The 21,155-nt window shown below is 34.7% G+C and overlaps 1 protein-coding gene across 1 annotated transcript in view; it reads left to right on the top strand.

Moving 5' to 3' along the window:
• Positions 1–21,155, top strand: part of LOC106466974 (poly(A) RNA polymerase, mitochondrial-like) — a 90,849-nt gene that overhangs the window by 23,941 nt on the left and 45,753 nt on the right. The window contains exons 2-3 of the mRNA XM_022395061.1: positions 8,004–8,191; positions 16,052–16,270. Coding sequence (XP_022250769.1) covers positions 8,004–8,191; positions 16,052–16,270 — 407 coding nt within the window. The remainder of the gene's footprint in view (positions 1–8,003; positions 8,192–16,051; positions 16,271–21,155) is intronic.

Raw genomic sequence — 21,155 nt, 5'->3', positions numbered from 1 at the left:
GAAGAACATTGCTGTACAAACCTTAAGATTTAATAAAAAAAAATTGATATTTTGTGTTTGAAAGCATTGTAATGTTTACTGATAATGTACCAAATTTCGTTAACATTTGCTTACTAATTTAAAAGTTATAGCATGAAACTATAACATGCACAAAATGGTTACGAAGTTGGTCCCAGGAACCAAGCCCATGCTGAAAGAGATAAAAGAAAGCCTTTGAAAATTTCATCAATTATTATTGATTGGTTATCTCAGTTACTTGTTGAGTCTTTAATATCAATAATCAAACATGACACAAGTGAAAGATTCTTTTATGAACACCCCCTCCCCCAGATGCTCAATAGAAATGCTCATATCTATGACCATTTGGAGTAACCAGCACTTACTTTAGGAATGCTTCTGAAAAACAAAACAAAAATTATTTTTTCAGCAAATCATTAAAATTTGATTTTCCAGAAGTTACTGTTTGGTGAGGAGTGACACCAGCTCTGAGACATGTTTCCTTAAGACACAGTTACTACCAGTTACTTTTATCAGTAATAACAATATAGTAGTATGCTATCTTTACAAACAGTCCCATCTACAAATGCAGTGAAAAAACTCTTGTTTAAAATGTTGTGAAAAACTATCAAAATATGAAAATTATGGTTTTTGTCTCTTTATCCATGACTTTAATATACTACAGTTATAATTCATTTAAAATTTTAAGAGAAAAGGTCCACAGTCATAAATGAGTAGGTACAATAGACTTTAAAAAGTTTTCAAGATGTCTATTTTAAATACAAATCAGTGTAACATTGTCACACATGATTGCCTTTACTTTCTCTAACAGCAATCATTGATAAAAGGGTTAGATTTTCATATTGTAAATTTTTCATTCAGATACATTGTATATAAGGGATGATTAATTATTTTTGAAAATCATAGTCCAGTACAGCTGGAGTTTCCATGAAAATGCAAAAAGAGAGAGAATTAACACTCTTTAACAGATTCAGAGTCAAATCCTTTCGTTATGCTTATTAGAGTTTAAGAAAAATTCCAATAGATGTCAGCTGTTCATCAGATACTGTTAAGCACACATTGGCATATACAAGGAAACCCAATTCTATAACATCAGAAAGGCAGAGACAGAGAAAAAAGTTCACTGAAAGAGATCTTTAATAGATATGAAAATATATTTCCTAAAAACTGTCAAAAACTTACTTATGACATTTGAAATATTTTGTTACAGCTGGCCATGTATATGTCTGACAAAGACTTAATGAGAGGTTGCAAAAGGATTGCCTTGTGCCAACAGTAAAGCATGTAGGAGGCTCTGCATTATCTGTGAATGATGTTTGCCATCATGAGACAATTGATGGAATCAGCTAAATACTACAGTATATTAGTCCTGATTGGGCAGAATTTCAAAATTCAAGGTAATGAGCCCAAAAACAATTCTTAGGAAGGAAATAAGGTTCGGGGAGACCTATAGCAATGGAATGACCACACCTTAACCCAGTAGAACAAATTTGGGACTTTCTAGATTCCATGTACTAAAAAGAGCATGTAGACATATCTTGAAGAAAAATGGAATCAAATTATATCAGAGACTTTGAGAAAATACATAGATACAGTGCCTCAAAGATCCCAAGCTGTTGTTTATATCAATGGTTCCCCCACTAAATATTAGTATTAAAGAAATTAGACATTAATTGTGTACAAGTTGTGTAATTTTCATGATGTTGTTGCCGTCCATCAGTAGGAAGGTCACGCAACATCCATAGGCAGTAATCCCTGTGAACACTAACACATGATCATAGGCTCTTTCATTCCTCAGTACTGCTTTTGTTCAGACATGTTTTTTTCCTGTTTTTTAATCTACTGCCTTTCTTTACTTAGCACTTCATTGCTTTTGTTCTTGTTGCATTTTTGTTCAATCCACCTGGTTGCAACTTTTTCTCTAGCCACCACATTTCTACTTCATACCATTTTCAACAACATATTCCCCACCCCAAAAAAAGGAAACTAAAAAACATATTTCAAAGGCCCAGACATTATTTTCCAGGCTTTCTCCAACTCGCTCACTTTGAGAGGAAAGAAGACCTAACTGGTGCAGCTGTTGAGGCACAGATGGGCTTTGTATATGTGGCTATCATAGGTGCAGAACTAGAAGCTATGACTTTGTCATAGAAGATTGAGAGCTATTAGACCTAATACCTCTAAGTGATGATGAGAAAGTGAAAGAAGTCAATATCAGCAAAGAACTTACTGGCAAGCAGAAGAAAGAGTTATTAGATCTACTGTACCAGTGTGCAGATATCTTCACAGATAGACCAGGCAAGACAGACCTTGTACAACACAAGATTGAGACCATGACCAGGGATCCAGTCAAGGTGAAATCCTACCAGATGTCTTATGTGATGAGAGACCAGATCAAGCAAGAAGTCGAGGTAATGTTAGAAGCTGAAATCATTGAGCCTTCGAATTCAGCCTACTGTTCACTGGTTGTAATTGTGAAGAAGAGGGACAGCTCAAACAGCTTTTCCATAGATTTCCAGAACCTGAACCTCATGATGAAGTTCGACTCCGAACCTATGGGCAACCCTGAGGCTATCATGGTGAAACTAAACGGGGCCAAGTTATTTGCCAAGATCGACCTCAGTAAAGGCTATTGACAGATCTCAATGGAGACAGGAACTAAAGAGAAGACAACCTTTGTGACACCAGACAAATGCTACTAGTACAAGAGGATGTCATTTGGATTAGTCAGCTCAGCGGCAATGTTGCACACCATGATGAGGAAGATGTTGCACAAAACCACCAACATTGAACATTATGTGGATGACATTCTGACCAACATGGTCATATAGGAAGACCATTGAAAGAAACTCAGATGTTTAGGTGAGAGAGTACAGCAGATCAGACCATCAGATTGCTACGTTGGTTACTCTGTACTTGGCTTTGTTGGACAAAAGGTGGGTGACCAACAGATAGCCATGGAAAAGGAGAAGCTAATTTGCATACGAGATGCACCAGCTAGCTCTGGCAACCAAGCAGCAAGTCAGATCCTTCTCGGGGTTAGCCTGACACAATAGAAATTTCATCCTAAACTACACCGAAGTCACTGCATCACTGACAGACCAGACCAAGAAAGGCCGACCAAACAAGGTGAAGTGAGAACAACCACAGCATATGGCATTCCAGAAGTTGAAGAACATGTTAGGAAGTTTGTCAGTTCTTAGAATGGCAGACTTCAACAAACCATTCATTGTTCAGTCCGATGCATCAGACATTAGAATTGGAGCAATACTTCTGCAAGAACATTTAGATGGACTGTTTCCCATTATGTGCTTCAGTAATAGCTGTTGAGTAGTGAGAAGAACTACTCTGTAATTGAAATCTGAAATCTTTGCAATTTGGAAATTCCAGAACTACTTCTACAGGAAGGAGTTCATCATCCATGTGAACCATCAGCCCCTTGCATACATCCAGAGGCCTAAAGTGAACAGTGCGAGGGTCATGAGGTAGACATTGTATCTCCAGAACTACCAGTTCCTCATTGAAGCCAACAAGGATACTGCAAGTTTGGTATACACGACTGTTTCGATTTAAGTTCGATGCGAGTATTAAATTTACTTATTTCTAGAAGTGATAGCTTATTGCAAGTTTGTTTACATAATAGTGTAGGAATCATATCTTTTGTAGTTCTGTTTTTCTTTTTGTTTTGATTGGATGTTATTGCATCATAATATCTTGTAGTGAGTCAAACGTTCTAGGCCTCTGCCAGTCTATAAATATGCATACAAAATGTAGTTTTAATAAGTAATACAGGGTTAGACATAGATATATAGTTAGTCAGATCTAGACTGAGTGATTGTGAGCTTAGCCATAAAGAGCATATTATGGTGATTTCAAAATGAAATTGTCACAGAGCAGGAAGAATAATTCATCTTGTCAAATTGTGTTCTAAGTTCACTGAAAAAGAGACAATTATTTAAACCTCTAGATACAACTGTGATAACCAGCAGTGTAATGAATATTTGCATATATATTTGACTTGTTTTAATATATTATTTCAAAACAAATGGTCTATGTGCTGTTTGCTTGTTGCTGAAATTTATTGCCAACAAGATACAGACACCTACTGTAAAGTTTTCCTTTCAAAGTTCACATAGTACAAAATACAAGCAGACATTCAGTGTAACTGTAAAAATAATAAGTTATGGGAAAATAGTGATGAAATATCATGAATTGAAAATACATTTAGAAATTAGAACAATTTTGACAGTGGTTCAATAACTGTTTCAGATTATTTTTAATTTGAGAGTAATTTTATTAAGATGTTATATCTGGTTAGGTATTTTTAATGAAACAAATGTGATTTGCTAAAACCTTATAAATGTCAAAATAATGAATACAATTTATGAACCAATTATTATTATTCTATTTTCTTATAGCTATCACTGTATAAAAAATATTTGAATCAATGACATTGAGGAACATACATGATTCATTGGAAATAATTTGTTAGTGTTATTAAGTATTTTAGAACAATCATGTAACTGTAATATACATATTTTTTTTCTTCATAATACAATTATTTTAGAAAACAGTTCTTCACTTGAGAAGGAGTAGATTCTTGGTCAAAAATTTTATATTTTAGAAGTGTACCTCAATAGCAGCAGTAGAATAATTTAAAAAAGTGTTGGTAGAATTCTCTGTCAAGAGGTATAAGTATAAAGTGTGTCAGTTGACAATTCTAATTTAAAAAGCAAATAATATCGTTTTAGTAACAGTTTTGCATCAAATCAATGTAGAAAAATTTTTCAAATGCATTATGCAATAACCTCAGAAATATAATAGGAAAAAGACTTTTAAGTAGCTTACTTTTCGAAGAACATAGATCAACTAAAATATCAAGTCTTCTGGTATTTCCCTGCTTTTCAAAATAGGGATTTAATGTTCACCCATTGCACTGTCTTTCAGTGTTGTATTCCTCTAAACTATCCATCTCATTGTTGTCCACCTCCCTTTTCCTGTGGAGTAGAATTCCTTGCTGCTTACCAGTTCTTAGCCACTGGGGGATGGACCATGGAGGCTTCCTTCTGAGTGTGATCACTTGCACTCAGTCAGTCAAGAGTAGGGCTGTGGTGTTCTGTTTGTGTAGATGGTGAGTATTCTCCTCGTACTGCAGACCAAGAGACACATTTCCAATGCTGCCTGGTTTTGGGCTGAACGAATTCATCACATGCAGTTCACCCCTCTGGCTGACTTTCCCCATCCTACTGTTGCCTGGATGTTGGTTCCTGGGCAGTCAGGTGTTGGATCAGCACACATAACGCTTCTGACATGTAGCTGGTAGGGACCCTCCTCCTGCCATGAACTGGATGAAAAATTCTAGACACTGCCTGGATTTAGACTAGAGTTGATCCACCACATTTGCATTCCCCCTTTCCTACCGTACCTTGGACTTTGGGTGGCCTGGTGTTGGTTGTGTACTGGGACTGCACACATGTGCCTTGTCTAGCTGATTGGAACGAAAGTTGTTTTTCCCATCTGCTTTCTGGTCTTGAGGTGAAGATAGTTGAAACCCTTCTCCAACCATGGATCAGAAGACAAATACTTGATACCACCTGATTTTGGGCTGAATTTGACCCACCGAATAAAGTCTGATCCACCCTAGCCACTCTACACCATCTGGTATTTCCAATTACAGTTCTGTAAGTACAGACTTAGCAACACATATCTTTACAATGGGCAAAAATGGAGTGGGATCACCCACAGGTGTGACCCTATACATTAGAGAATCAAACTCTATGGGTTCTCTTTAGGCGCCTTCTAAAGAGTGGTCATCTGGGTAACTTTTGCACCGGTCTCTCCACCATTCCACTGTGGGATTCTATCTATTATGTGAAGTAAAGTATTGTATTGGAAGTTAATATTTTCTATGCTGAAAATGTATTTCTGGTAGATACTTACCTCCAGTTACACTTCCCATCCATCTTACCCACTTCAGGTGTGTCTTTTTTGCTTAATCTTGAAGTGATGATAGTGCTGTACAGTATAGAGGGAGTCAGGTGTGCCAGGAAGGTGTATTGTACTCCTATTGGTGAAGGGTTATCGAATATAATTTGCATGCTACAGGGCAGCTATACCACATGTAACCACATGAGGGTAGGTGGGAATATCAAGGCCAGTGGCAATTGAAAATTATGCATAAAGAGGTAAGCACAAATCTAGAAAAGCTACTACAGGAGCTCGAGGTAAGTATCTATCAAAGTATATTTTCAATGCAGGAAAATGTTAAAATTCTGCCTTAATTCTTTTTCTATTCAATTTTATTAAGCTTTGATAGCAGAAATAATAAAAATTTCTACTGAACAAATTCATAAGAAACAACCCACTGTCTTTAGATAGTAGTTACAAATGTGTTAAAACTTAGTTACTTCAAAAGGAGTTTTAAGTTGATTACATATACCTTTTGATAAATACACACATATAAACCATATTTGATGGTTTTACTGCTTGCGATCACTTTAGCAGATTACTAAATTTTAATTTACATTAAACAGATAGGCTCTAAAAAGATGATGTTTATAGGGCAGAACAATAAGGCTAAGTAGTATTAGTTTTTCTTCTACTATATATGTAAAAAAAGATTTAATACTCCCTTTTTATCATTGAAATTTTTATTTGTATGTTATGGATGTTTGTAGTTTTTACTCTTGTGAAATTAGTTGTTGTAACTCTGAAAATTTTGTAGTATCACTTAAGTTTTTATACTGAGCGTAGAAAATGTGTGCCCATTAATTAGAATTGCAGTATGAAGTAGTGATATTGAAATATTTCCAGTTAACAAAAGAGGCTTGTCACTTCTACTTCTCCATTATTCAATTATGCCTTGTGATGATTTTTCTCTTTGTTTCCAATTTCATTATTTAAAGTACAGCATTTCAAATGTGGAAGGCAGTGCATGCATTTTCAGCTTTAAATAACATTAACGTATTTATTTAAGTGGTGTGTGTTAATCATGTTCAAACCCTTATGCTGCATTTATCAAAATTGTTACGTGTAAGTTGTAAAGGTTATCTGTGTTTATTATTTAGTCTTTCTACTTTGCACATGTATTTATCAAAACTACCTGTTAACTTTTTAAAATCTTTTTTAGATCCCTGAAAATGAAATAAATTCAAATTGTCTTTATGTCTTATGTTTTCACTGACATTCATGTTTAACTGTTTACCTTTAACAGTATTGGTTTTCCGTAATTTCCCTGTAATTGTGATTTATTTGGTATAGGTTTTGTTGGAATAATTTCACATTGTGCTGTGGTGATGGCTAAAAGCAGCACAACACATGCATGTGGAAATTAATTGGTTTTGAAAATTATGTAATATAAAATTGCAAGCAATAAAGCAGATCATTTTATGGCATAACAAAAAAAAGAAAGCTTGATCATCAACTAGAGCTTTCATCATGATCATTGATGTACTAAGATGATCTAAACATTGACTGAAACTACTCATCACACATGAGCTACAGTATTTGAATTCCTACCATTTACATATATTAGTTTTGATTTTTGACCATTAAATACATTCATAACTTAAAACCTTATTGTGTTCTTAAGGGAGTAAATAGGAACCTGAACCCTTAGCAGGTTTATTATATATACACACACATTTATAATGTATGTGTTTAATGCCCCATCTTTCCAGTAGTTGTCTAATTTTAAATTCTTGTGCATGGCCCTGTGTGTTATGCTCCTATCACAATTTTTGTCTTTTTATTGATTTCTCAGCTTTTTTAACCATGTATCCATTTGTATGTATATTTACAATAGATTTATTGCTTTTGACTTGCATCATCTGAGAGTTGTACACATTGTTTTATCATTACTGCTTTTTATCTCTAGTGTTTATTGTAATAGTTATGTAAGATGCATATGTACTTATACTCGTCTTTGAACAAGAAATTTAATGTATTTAAAGTACATTAAATTCTTTTAACAATTTGCATTAAAGCTAGTCAACCACCAGTACACAGAAGTTCTCAGAATTTTGATGAAATGATTAAAAGGAGGCATCTCCAGGCAAAAAAAAGTATTCTGGTTGAAGTGAACTCAAGATATGTATTTCATGACCTCTGTGAATATTGCCAGCAGTTTGGCTATGTGAAAAATGCCATACATTACAGAATCAACAATGAAAAAGTAAGTTATTGTCATTGGTAATATTTTTGTGATTATTAAGTGATTAATCAAGAATCATTAATGTAATAAGTTTATTCTATTACTTTTGAACACAGTGTAGTTTGTGTTACATTACCTCAAAGTAAGACTGATAAGTTTTTACAAATCCTTCTAGTTTATGCTATAGGTTTCCAATAAGAAGATATAATAACATTTCAACCACAAGCCACTGCCAATGAGGCCTTTTGCTTGCCAGGTCAAGCAAGTGAAAGTGCAATGCATAATGTTTTGGTTAAAATGCTATTATGTTCTTTGACTGAAACCATTAATATAGAGCTAGTAAAGAAAGTTTTGCAAAAATGTATCATCAGTCTTAACTGTGATGTAATGTCACACAAGCAACAGATCAGTAGATTATTCTTTGCCAACATAAAGGCATTTTATGCTATAACAATTGATGTAATAGAGTTTATTTTACAGTATTATTTACTAGAATATATTTTGCCTGTCATGTAAGGGTCATAATATTAAAATAATCTTGCAAAAAAAAATTGTAGAGACCAATAACTGACCATTCTAATGCTATAGCAGTAAGCATATATGATATGTTTATATGATGAAGGTAGTAAACTGGTTGAAAGCGACAGCCCACATCACCATCACAAGAGACGTGAAGGGAATCTAAAACTTCTGAGCACTCCGGGTAATCCCTTGAGGTTTCACCTCATAGGATCTCATACCGAAATTCCTGATATTGGTTAAAAGTGGGGCATAATACAGGTTAAATTTAGGAACAAAATTTTAGGCACATAATTCAAAAAAATCATGTCATGAAAATATTAGGCCAGAAATCAAAAAGTAAGAAGTAAAATAAAAAAAAAACAATTGATGTACAACATAGTTTCTTAATTGGACTGTTGCCAAACACTATTCTGTGGGGATTATAATTTTACTCATGTTGACATTTTTTGCTGTCAAAGCAAATTCAAACATTCTTAGGAAGAAATTATACTATTGACAGGTAAGAAAATTAACAGGAAAACTAATACTTTTAGTTTTCTTATCCATGGATAATGGACAAGGATTCTTAGGTCTTATATAAATCAAAAACAATCTAGACTTATGAAATTATTAAGAGCACTGTAATACATACATCTTAGCTTGTGCTTCTTAAGGCTAGTGGAAAATATTGGTAGAGTAGTGTAGATATTTATTATTAATTTCACACAAGTTGCACATTATAAGCATACAAACATCATTACTCACCGTTTACTTATACACTTAAGAAATGTCTAAGACACTGAAAACTACATCTTTCATTTTAAAAACAAGTATGTCATTGTGTTGTTCTTTTTTACATGACTATTTGACCAAGGTTTTTCACTATTGACCATCACTGCATCACTGAAGGAAACAGCACATTCACTTCTATTTTCCTTCCATCTGTTTCTCACCTTTATTCTTGTTCTGATCCTGACTACCTTCTCTGTTCCATCCCTGGGGTTTGATGTTATTTGGCCTGCACTGCACCTTTCCAAGGTTCATGCTCCCATCTATTTATTCCTTGGAATTCCTCATTTACCTGAGATATATTTCCCATTACTCTCATTGGATGCATGTGGCAGCTCATCTGTTTAGCATATGTTATCAACTCTTCCAAGTAACCACTTATCAAATCCAACACCATACTTTCTCTCTGGCTGCTTACCTCTGTCATTTGTTGGTGGAGATCATGCAATCTGGCATATTGACATCTCCTTATATTTTTGTAGCACATTATCTTCATCATCTAGCCATTTCTTCTTCTACATACACCTTACTGGCTTTAACTGGGTCAGAACATTTTCTTTTCTCTCTTACCTTTACAGAGGGCTCTCATCAGCATCACGTGATCCCACTAGATGGCATGTAGTGCCTGCCAGGATATTCTTGTATGTATTATATTAGTAGAGGTAAGGTATCATGATTGGAAGTTAACAATTTATAACACTGAAAATGTATTTCCAATATATATCTATGCTTACATTTCCCACCCATTCTTCCTACTTCTGGTGTGTCTTTTCTTGCCTAATCTTGAAATGATGATTGAGCAATCAATATAGGGGGAGCCAACTGTGCAAAGAGGGTGTGTGACATGCCTATTGGTGGATGGAGGGTGATCACATACTCGTTTGAATGCAACAGTGCAGCAATATTGCATGTTTCTGCATGATCTTGCCATTAGTCTTGAAACTGTCACCTGAGTGAAAATTGTGCATATAGAGAGTAGCACTGAATTGAGAAGGCTATTATGTCAACAGAAGTATGTATGTATTGGAAATATGTTTTCAGTGTTGGAAAATATTAACTTCCATCAGTAAGTCTGGATTCCAGTATTTCTCACTGTACCATACAAATGAAATTATAAAAACTGTCACTTGTAAACTTAAATCCAGTAAAGAGAAAATCTTGGGTGCATACAAGAAAGTCTGACTAGTGGTACCTAAAGCTCAAGTGTAGACAACCAATGAATGGTTGATATTTTCTAATGAGTTGTGTTGTATCCTCTTTTTGTACTGATGGTAGAGTAAAAACATGGAGAAAACCACAAAATGCACTAGATGCTGCTTATGTTGTTCCAAGATATAAAATATCTTTAGAATCAAATTGAACATCACATTTCCTAAATAATCATTTGGTGATACCTGCTGACATTAAACAAGATACCTTCCAGTGTCTTGAAACTGTAATTCTCTTCTGACACTTATGAACCAGTTGCATACCATTCATTTTGATAAGTGAGATACATGTGAACAATAAACACAAGTGTTCAGAATTCACAAATTTTCTAATCAGTCCTTCACGAACATTCTGAGTGATCCTTGAGGAATTCTGACTTGTCTTTATTGGATTTAACTGGCTCATTCTAAGAACATGTCTATTTATGTTAATTCCATTTTATTAATTGCAGACATAATTGTAAATATGTATGTGCACCTATGTGTAACATTAAAAAAATAGATGAAAACAATAGTTTTTTTGATTATATCACTTTTGGAATGTTTATAATCATTAAATTAATCTACATAAACACAAAAAAATAATATGAATTGAGACTACTATTTTAATACTGAAAACAAAGTATAGTATTTCTAAATTGAGATGTTTACTATTTGTCACGCTTTGCTTGGATCCCATTCACCTAGCCCAGGTACCTCCTTTTCAATTCAGGTATCATAGGGATTTCTTATAAAATTAGAAATAGGCAAGGGATTCCTTAAAACTAGATGCTTCCTTTGGGAGATTGATGTAAGGAAGATGCTGGATAAAATTCAAGGAAACTTATATAAATACTTAAAATATATTAAAATACTCAGTGATCAACATTATATAATATACAATTAAAATTTTTATTTAAAAACTGATCAGTGGTCGTAAAAAAGGCACTTTACACGTTCTGATGTTGTTCATGTCATCCTAGGAGTGTGAAAAACAAATGCTGTGCAACAAATATGCAGCATTTTTTATGACCCTCCTGAGGATGATATGGATGATGTCGAAACATGTAAAGTGCCATTTTTACAACCATTGATTGCTTTTTTAAATAAAATTTTAACTATATAATGTATAATGTTGACCATTGAGTATTTTAATATATTTTAAGGAAGATATTTCAAGAGACAAAAAAAACTATAGTGTTGGGAAAAGTATAGAAATGTGCATTTAGTAAAGAGGTAAAATTAGGAAAAATGCTTTAAATTCTAGTCAGCCCTGTTGGGTTGATTAGGCTATTTCATTTTTTGCTTTTCTAGTTGGCCCACGGACCTCATAGCTGGTCATGGCCCACTAAACAATACAGACTTTGTACCCTGCTATACCTCTTTGTCCATTTCATGGGGTCTGTGCCACATAAACTAAAGTTATCATTGTGAAAGGTGATGAACCACTACAAAATTGTAGTATGATAAATTCCTTGGTCTATATTAATTCACTCGGTGATAAAGATTTTTATCCAGAAGACTTTTCCATTTTTCTTTAAGTCTATTTTTAAGAATATTTACAACAGTAATTATGAGGTCATCAGTGGAAAATTCATGTAGATTGAATTATTGAACAGCTGCTGTAGGTGTGTTTTTCTTGTTGATAAGAGTTGTGAGTGTTGGCATGATTTTGTACTGTAGTTTGATTTTGAATAAGGTAAACAGTATTGTTAGTGATACAGCTGATCTGTTTTGTAGTCTCTTACTTTGTTTTCTGGTTATACTTATAAAAGGAGTCAAAAAGTTCCGATACAGTATCTTTCCTCCTCTCACAAAATAGCTTTTCTCGACTAGCACTGACCTCTGTCGGTACAAATTTTCAATGTATGCCACTAGCCTTTCACCTACTGCTTCTGCATATCCACATGAGAAGAAAAATGGACTATTTCACATTAAATGTTATTATTACTGCAAAGATTTATGCTTCCATTTTTTATTTAACTTTGCTTTACTGTAATTGTTACCATAATTTTCCAAATATAATACACTGTCAAATATAATATACACTCTGTTCTTTATAAACAAAGAAAAACATTTGCCTTGTCACCATAAATAATACACACCTAGACTTTTGCAATACTGCAGTCAAAGTAACCCATAGATGACAAGAATGTTAGTGTCCATATAATCTAATTGCATGTTTGCCATCATGTTCAGGATATATAGAGATGAGACAAAAATGTAACCATATACAAAAATACTAAAAAAAAATTTGACATGGCCACATGCTGTGATCATCATCCATACACATGAAAAAGGCTGGATGATTAAAAGTTTGAGCAAAGACTGGTTGTGTACTGTGTGGTGCACAGGCCCCTTGTGCAAATGTCATATGCAGTTCCTTGATGCTTTTAGGTGTAATAGAATAACATCTGTCAAGGATATCCTGAAGAACAATCACACATATCATTCCCACAGGCATCAGGCCAGCTTCAACGATGGTTTAAACCTATCTCCACAAATTGTTAGTGTCTCACATTCAAAATTTTATTAAACTACATTTTTTTTATGTTATACCAATTAGTATAGCATAAAAATCTTAGCTGATAATACATATTTAATAGTATATAAGTTTTACGTTTTTAATTCTATAAGGCAATATTTAAAAAAATCCTGAATTTCCTCTAGTGTGACACATGTTATACATTTTCTCTATGTATATTCTCTTCTCTATTTTGTCCACCATCCCATCAAAAAAAGTATGAAATGAAATGTAATTACTCCCTATAAAATCGTCATTGCTCAGACAAACCATAATTTATATAGTCTTCAATTTTGTTTGGTTACAGAGCTATCAAACAGAAAATCAGACCCCTCCTGCCACACCCACCTACCACATCCTCTCTTTCGGGATTTGTTAATAGTTCTCTCTTATGTTTAATTATATATTACCTATAACCAATAGAAAGTCAAGGTTTTCATTTTGAATGTAAGACACTAAAACCAGTAAAGGATACCCGGAGCAATAGGGTTAACTGAAAAACTGCCTAATTTTGTGAAGATATATACACTGTATTGAAAGTTAGAAGTATTAGATCTATAAAGACTTTTAAGGAGTACAAAGAGGTCATATGGTCAGTCAAATTGACTGAGCCTTTGTTGAGTTTGAATTTGAAAGAGTGGCTGTAATCTGGGGGAGCACGTGTTTACACCATCAGGTATCCTGAAGAAACCAGACCTATTTCTCATTGCCCAATGGATCAAAGAAGCCTGAAATGACATTGATTCAGTGTGGCTTTAAGAACTGTTACCTTACAAATGCCATGGATAGTTCAGAAGATGACATTTCCTGGTAGATAATGAAAATTAAGATGTCTTTGGTGATGCCATTTATGGTGACAAAGAGATGGTAGAGAAGCTGTTTCAGATATTCAAGGACAGTGATTTGGACTCAGAATTTGAAGGTTTCACTGAAAACAATTTGTAGTTTTGGATATCAAACATAATGTAACAATAACTAGTTTTGTATTTTTATGCATTTCTAAGTGGGCACATAAATAAATCTTCAAAAATCATATTTCAAGATACTGCAAATGAATGAAAATGGTAGATAATTCTCATGTCTTAGAAAGAGAGAGAGAGAGAATTAATAAGACATACCATCAAAATGAAACATTTCTAGTAAATATGCAATATTGTTCACAACACATGTCATAAAAGATGGCCTGGACTAGTTTTAAAAAAGGGCTATTTAAATTTGTTACCATATATTATATGCACCCTAACTTTTAGGTGAATTTTTAATGAAAAAATTCCTTATTATATTCGGAAAATTACAGTAGTTTTTCAGAATTGGTTTGTTAGAAAAGACTATTGTGTCTAAACATATTCTGTATTGTTTAAAAACTAAATCACTGTGACATATCACAAAAAATAGTAAAGGGCAGAAACTTATGTTAGTCAAGGCACTTAGCTGATAATTCACAGGAGACAGTAGGTAAATGTATATAAATAAAGAGTATGTGATTTTTTTATTATTATCAATCTTACTAAGTGATGGTTAAGTAATTCTTGTGATACAGACTACAGTTATGTGTAATAATTCATTGTATTGAGTTTTGAATATGCAAATGTGTGTCTTGAAATTGAAGTTTGTATTAAATCTGTGGGTTCCATTTTGTTTGTTTTGATAAACATCATATACTATAACATTAAATGAAAACAAGGAACTTTTAGGTCCATCTAGGCCATCCTATCCACTAAATACTAGAAAAACTCAAAGCCAGCTCTTATCAGTGAAGTATTTATCAAACTTTTCCTTATAACTCCCATAAATTAACTGCATCCACCACGTCTGAAGGCAACCTGTTCCAAAGGCCAACCACCCAATTACAAAACTAAGCTGTTTTAGCTGAAGATGACTACTACCCTTCCAAGATATATATTTGTGTCCCCTATTCTTAGCTTCTCACCATTAAATGCAAAAAGATTGATACATCAACACTATCAATTTTCTTAATAACCTTAGATACCTCAATCAGACTTCCTCTAACTCTTCTTTTGACAACCTTTCCATCCCAGATATCATCTTAGTAGCCATACCTGAACCTTTCCCAACAATTCAGTGTAAGATCTAAGGTAAGGAGTCCAATATTGAACAGAGCACTCCAAATGTAGCCTAACCAATTAACATTATAACTTCTTTAGACTTGTATTCAGTATTTTTGTAGAGATTGATGAACCAGAACACCAAGAATTTTTTTTATCATAACACTGTAAAAGCTATTCCCACCAAAATTATTCTAAGAATTACAAGTGTGACATCTCACATGCATTATTTTGCATTTATTATAATTAAAAGTCATCTGCCATTTATTTATTGAAGTAATCCAAATCCTTTTATAAAGTGCGACCATCCTCCTCACAGCCAGCAACACCGGAAACTTTAATGTAATTAGGAAATTTAAATAATCTGTTGACCATTCCTTCATCTAGGTCATTGAGGTAAATCAAAAAGAGCAAAGGTCCTAACACTGAGCCCTGAGGTACCTCACTCGTGATGTTAATCCAGTTTGACTGAACTTTGTTCATAACAATGCTTTGGAAATGTAACCAGTTTTTCTATCTAGTGAACCAACCTATCCCCCACAATACAGCATTTATCTTTCTTGTCTGTAATGAGGTTTCAAGAATTAGGATTAAATCCTGTCTGAGAAATTTACTAGTATTAAAATATTCATCAGATATCTTCAAAGAAATATGGATAAGATCTAATATTATTTGTTGTTTAGCATTAAAAAGCTATCAAATTTTCTAAAATATTATGAATTTATTTGTTAGAAAGACTATTATGTTTAAATATATTTGCTCTTTAAAAACTGAAGAAGTGTATGTGATTTGTTTTTTGTTTTTTTTTTGGCAGGAAGTTTTTATTTTTGAGTTTGAGAATAATGAAGCAGTAAAGAACCTTTTAACTCAATGTTCATACCCTGAAGATGATGAAATAGTACCTGTTCACTCTCGTCTTTTGTTGTTTGGGTCTGAAGCCTTGAACCATGACTCTAGCTGTCAAACTCTGTTTGAATCAGTAAATCCTCCAACTCAAGCACAAATTCTTAAAGAATTACTAGAAGCAAGAAATGTGAGTTCTTGTTTTAAAAGTATAATTAACAATTACCACTCTCACAGTAAGCTTCACCTAAAGCTAGTGTTAATAAAATATATATTAAAAGAAAATTCTAAGTCAGAAGATTTTGGTTTAGTTTTAATTTGTAGATGATTTGAGAGGGGCAGTGGTGAGACAGATTTTTTTTGAATATTATTTAATGATGTCATTGGCCCTTATACAAAACATAAGGAAACCAGGCTGGTAAGAGATAAAATAACTGTTGACTTGCAGATGTTGATCATGCAGTAATCAACCTTATAAAGCACATCACTATATTTCAGTTCCAGTTCTTTTTTTTTTTATATGGATGTTCTGCTTTAAACTTGTGTCATACTGTCTAGTGAATTCAACACCTCTTTAAAAAATTCATATTAAACATCCATTAAAACTATTGGCATATTTATAATAGATCTCTACATTGTACATGTACCTCATCCACCTGTTAATACAATTGTCAGTTATCATCATGCACTTATTTTTCCACAAAAACATTTGCCAAAATTTAAAATGCATCAATTATCCAGCTTGTTGGTGTTTATTTTTTGAGGTTCTAAAATTAAAGGAAATTTGCAATAGTTTTTGACATTAAATAGTTCTAAACTAATTATGTTAGAGAATTAGAAATGTTTTTATTTTCTGAGGAAATAAATATGAATTGCCAATTAACTGAATATTAACCAACAAACTTGAAGCATTGTAGTCTACAAGTCAATGAATTATAATAAAATAATCTAATTTCTTCAGTCTTGAAAATTAGAGTACCAATTATCTGTGCTGTAAATGTACATAACAATTCACTTTAGTATAAAACTTACAAGGGCTAGTGGCCCGGCATGGCCAGGTGGTTAGGGAGATCGACTAGCAATCTGTGGGTCGCGGGTTCAATTCCTCGTCCCACCAAACATGCTCACCCTTTCAGCCGTGGAGCATTATAATGTGACGGACAATCCCACTATTTGGTGGTAAAAGAGTAGCCCAAGAGTTGGCGGTGGTGGTGATGACTAGCTGCCTTTCCTCTAGTCTTACACTGCTAAATTAGGGACGGCTAGCGCAGATAGCCCTCATGTAGCTTTGCGCAAAATTCAAAACAAACAAACAAGGGCTAGTGATTTTTGTGCATTACATAATTATCTATCATCACACTTACAGCTATTACTTGACTACCAGCATTGATGTGATTGTTTCTCTCTTGCTCCAATCTTTTATACCCCACTTAATTGCCCTTTGCAATATTTGTCTCGTGACACTCTCCACCTACAACAGTTTGCCCTCGATCCTGAAACTATATATAAGCACCTCATTCAGTTTGTTATCACTTTTTCTCGACAAAATCAGATCACCAACTTCATTGATGACAATCTGGAACCATTGTTAGCATGCACATTGGTTCAACTGTCACCTTCTACATTCATCCCTGTTGTTGTTGGTGTCTCAAATTTAATTGGCTTCTACAGGGGGTCATAGTTCTGACCCTATTCGTGGATCCTTACCCCCAACATCAGCTTCTTAGTACAATGGTATTCAGAATAGATTCTGTGTATATTCAGAAGTTCCGCTACTCGGTCATACTGCCGCCAGCGGTGTCAGTGATTATTCTTTGCCTTCAGGGTCTGTGAGGACTTTGCTTTGAGAATATCAGGATGTGTGGTAATCTTAATCATGCATCCAGGAGAAATACAGGTCCTTGAGTCAGGATTAATCATTTAGTTTACATCTTCACCACTATTATCCACCCAACCTGTAAGATTTCTGTCTCCTCAGGACTTGGAATTTAGTTCTAGGCCTATTATAGTTTGATGTGGGGATAGTGAGAGAGTTGTGCTAATTCTTCTGAGTCAATGCAGACTGAAGAATGTGTAATGGATAATCTAGGCATTGACATAGATGAGACAGATTGATGACTGACTGGACATCAATCTCCTATCTTCTTAGGCCATTTTTTACTGGGATTATGGATGTCCCAGTGTGTTGTAGTCAGCTTCTATCTGCATATTGCCATAGCAGTGGTGTTCCACCACTATCAGCACTTTTTGCATGGCATTTCAAGGTTTTTACCTTCAGAATTGCATCCAGCTTCACATGGGTTCTACCATATTGTATGAGTTTTTTTTCATCACCTCCATTTCATCGCACCATGCACACACCATTCCATAGACAACTGGTTACTGCTGGCACCATCTCATCAATTGTCAGAACATCACAACCTGATTCTACTTTCAGAAACAACCAAGGCAGGCTTCTTTCTCAGGACTGAGACATGTATTCTTGCTCCAATTCAATATATCATCAGTGTGGGTATTTTTCATTTTGTCTCTCAGTCAGGCTCAGCTGACTCCCATCTGGCTCCACGCTACGAAACAGGAAGCCCGACTCTTACTCACCTCTCCTTCTTCCACTGCATAGATGGTTCTTTCTCTTCTGGGAATGTGGGCATAATTTAATGGTCATTATGCGACCAAGAGATCATATACATCGATTCACTGGATTCTCCAGTTATCTTGTTGGGATCATTCTTGATCTTGAGGGGTTGTTAATTCAGGACACTACTTAGATTTGGGTTGCTCTGCTACCACCTCATCCAGAGTTCCATCTCTTCATAAATGCCTTGATTCAGGGATGGGATGCATATATACCAACAGTCAAGAATTCTAGGGTCTATGCACAGACGACAAGGCTTCCCTACACAATGTTTTAGTCCTTCTTACTCTTCAAAAGGTAATGCCTCATGGTCTGGGGCTTATTAAGTGGACAGTCATCAGGCTTCACTTTGAAACTTCCGTTGTGGTGTCATGTGATTCTCATTGAGGAGGCACTTAGTCCAGAACTCCTTGTTTTCGAATCTTGGACCTCCTTTCTCGGGACAACTCTTATCATATCACCCTACTAGCTTGCCATGTTCCAAGGGTGATGCCTATGGTAGCAGATCAATTTTCTTAACCTAAACAGATTCTCCCAACAGAATAGATGCTGCATGCAAGGTTCTGTTGGATTGGCTCTAATTTTGCAATTTTGATTGGTGGGTTGGCCACTAGCTGGAACACCCAAATACTGGCAATTTGGTCTCCAGAATCTCATCTTTGGGCTTTAGCAATGGATATATTCTGTCAGGATGGAACGGGATTACAACTCCCTTCCAATTCATATGTTACACAGAGTACTGAATATGATTTGTTCCAACTCATTATCAGGTCCTGTTGATAGCACCACATTGGCAGCTACACCCTGGCTTCTGCTGTACTTTCTGGAGTATCCACCTCTTCCACTTCTTTTTAGGCCATATCTTTGGAGGCAGCCATGATCTAACATGGTACACTCAGCTATCCAGAAGCTCAAGCTTCAGGCATGGAGGTTATGCAGCCTTTCACATGGCATCAGGGTTTAATTTCTAAGGCTGTCGTCACCAGAAATGACACAGGTATTGGTAATGGTGTATTGAGAGGAGGTTGAACCCAAGTTTTTTTACCTGGCTCTTTGGCAAGGGTTTTTGCATCTACCACAATTGCCCTGTATAAGATAATTTTATCATCTACCATTCGATAATTGTGACAAATATTCTTTGAGTCCCCACTACTCTCCGGATTCCTTGTGTCACTTTCGATCTTTGGTCCCAAACAACCATTCCAGTTACCTAACTGGTGTATTAAGGTTACATTACATGCCCTTTCTCAATGCCTGTTGTGACCCGATTCTCATATGCTATGTATCACATGTACCTGAAGGTTTATTTTTTGCTGTTGCTGGCCTACAGATTTTGCTCGTTGGAGTGATTTGTGCTGTTTTTCCACAGACCGCTTTCTTATTTTACTACGTACTTAGACTGGTTCTTCTTATCCAAGACACTGTCAGACAGGGAAGGGGATAAATCCTTTTCACTGATTCATCTGATCACTATTTCTTACTTATATGTCTGATCATATTTCGATTGTTGTCATGTTTAGTTAGGGTCTTGAAGGTTTTTTTGCCTGCACTTATGCCTTTAGAGATGCTAGACAACGACTTTTTTAGTCTAGGCTCTCTTTGAAGGCAAGGAATCTTCTATGAGGCATGTTTAGTCAGATTTGTCACATTTCTTTGTCTTTAGTGGCCCAGTTGAATTGCCCACTGGAGGACATTGTGTTGATTGGTATGTGGACCACCCCTCCAATACTTTTATCTCACATTATTTGCATGATCTGGCAGTATCTTCATCTGAGGGTTTTCTCCTACCCCCTGTAGCTATCTTAACCTTTTCAAGACAGGTCACAGGTGAAAGGCCATGTCATCTTGTTTGTTGACTCACGTTCAAAATTTTACTGAACTTCTATTTCATGAATTTATATCAATAAGTTTGGTATCAAACTGTAGGTTATAATTCAAAACTTAGAACTATGTATTACTCAATTTGTTAATTCAAAAGTAAATATTAAAGAATACAGATAAACATTTCACATGGTATGTTGAATGCAACACTTGTTCAAATTAGATGTTTATGAAGTCAAAATACTAAGTCTATAGTTTCATACAAATTACAGACTCAAATTACAGATATTGACAACCTAGAATATAAAATAAGAAAGTCTTATCTTTTCAATTTGGTAAGATATTGCTCATATAATAAATCAAACACAGTGGCACCCCGCTCATAAATAACCAATCGGAAGCTTAGGATGTCCCCCTAGTGGTTTTCTCAGCCTTTCTAACATAACTAGCACCATTTCTTTCTTTTAAACCAAGATGTCAGTGAGGTAGGTTGTCTTGGTTACTAAACTTGATAAATTATAGTGGAATTCTATGGTATTGATGTATTAATTTATGGTTTTTTAGTTATTCAAATGTATGTATAAAACCTGAAATAAAATTTTTCATATGCTCCATGTGC

The sequence above is a fragment of the Limulus polyphemus genome, unplaced genomic scaffold, assembly GCF_000517525.1.
Source record: "Limulus polyphemus unplaced genomic scaffold, Limulus_polyphemus-2.1.2 Scaffold2444, whole genome shotgun sequence".
NCBI classification, from domain to species: Eukaryota; Metazoa; Arthropoda; class Merostomata; order Xiphosura; family Limulidae; genus Limulus; species Limulus polyphemus.
This window is presented reverse-complemented; position numbering and strand designations above follow the sequence as displayed.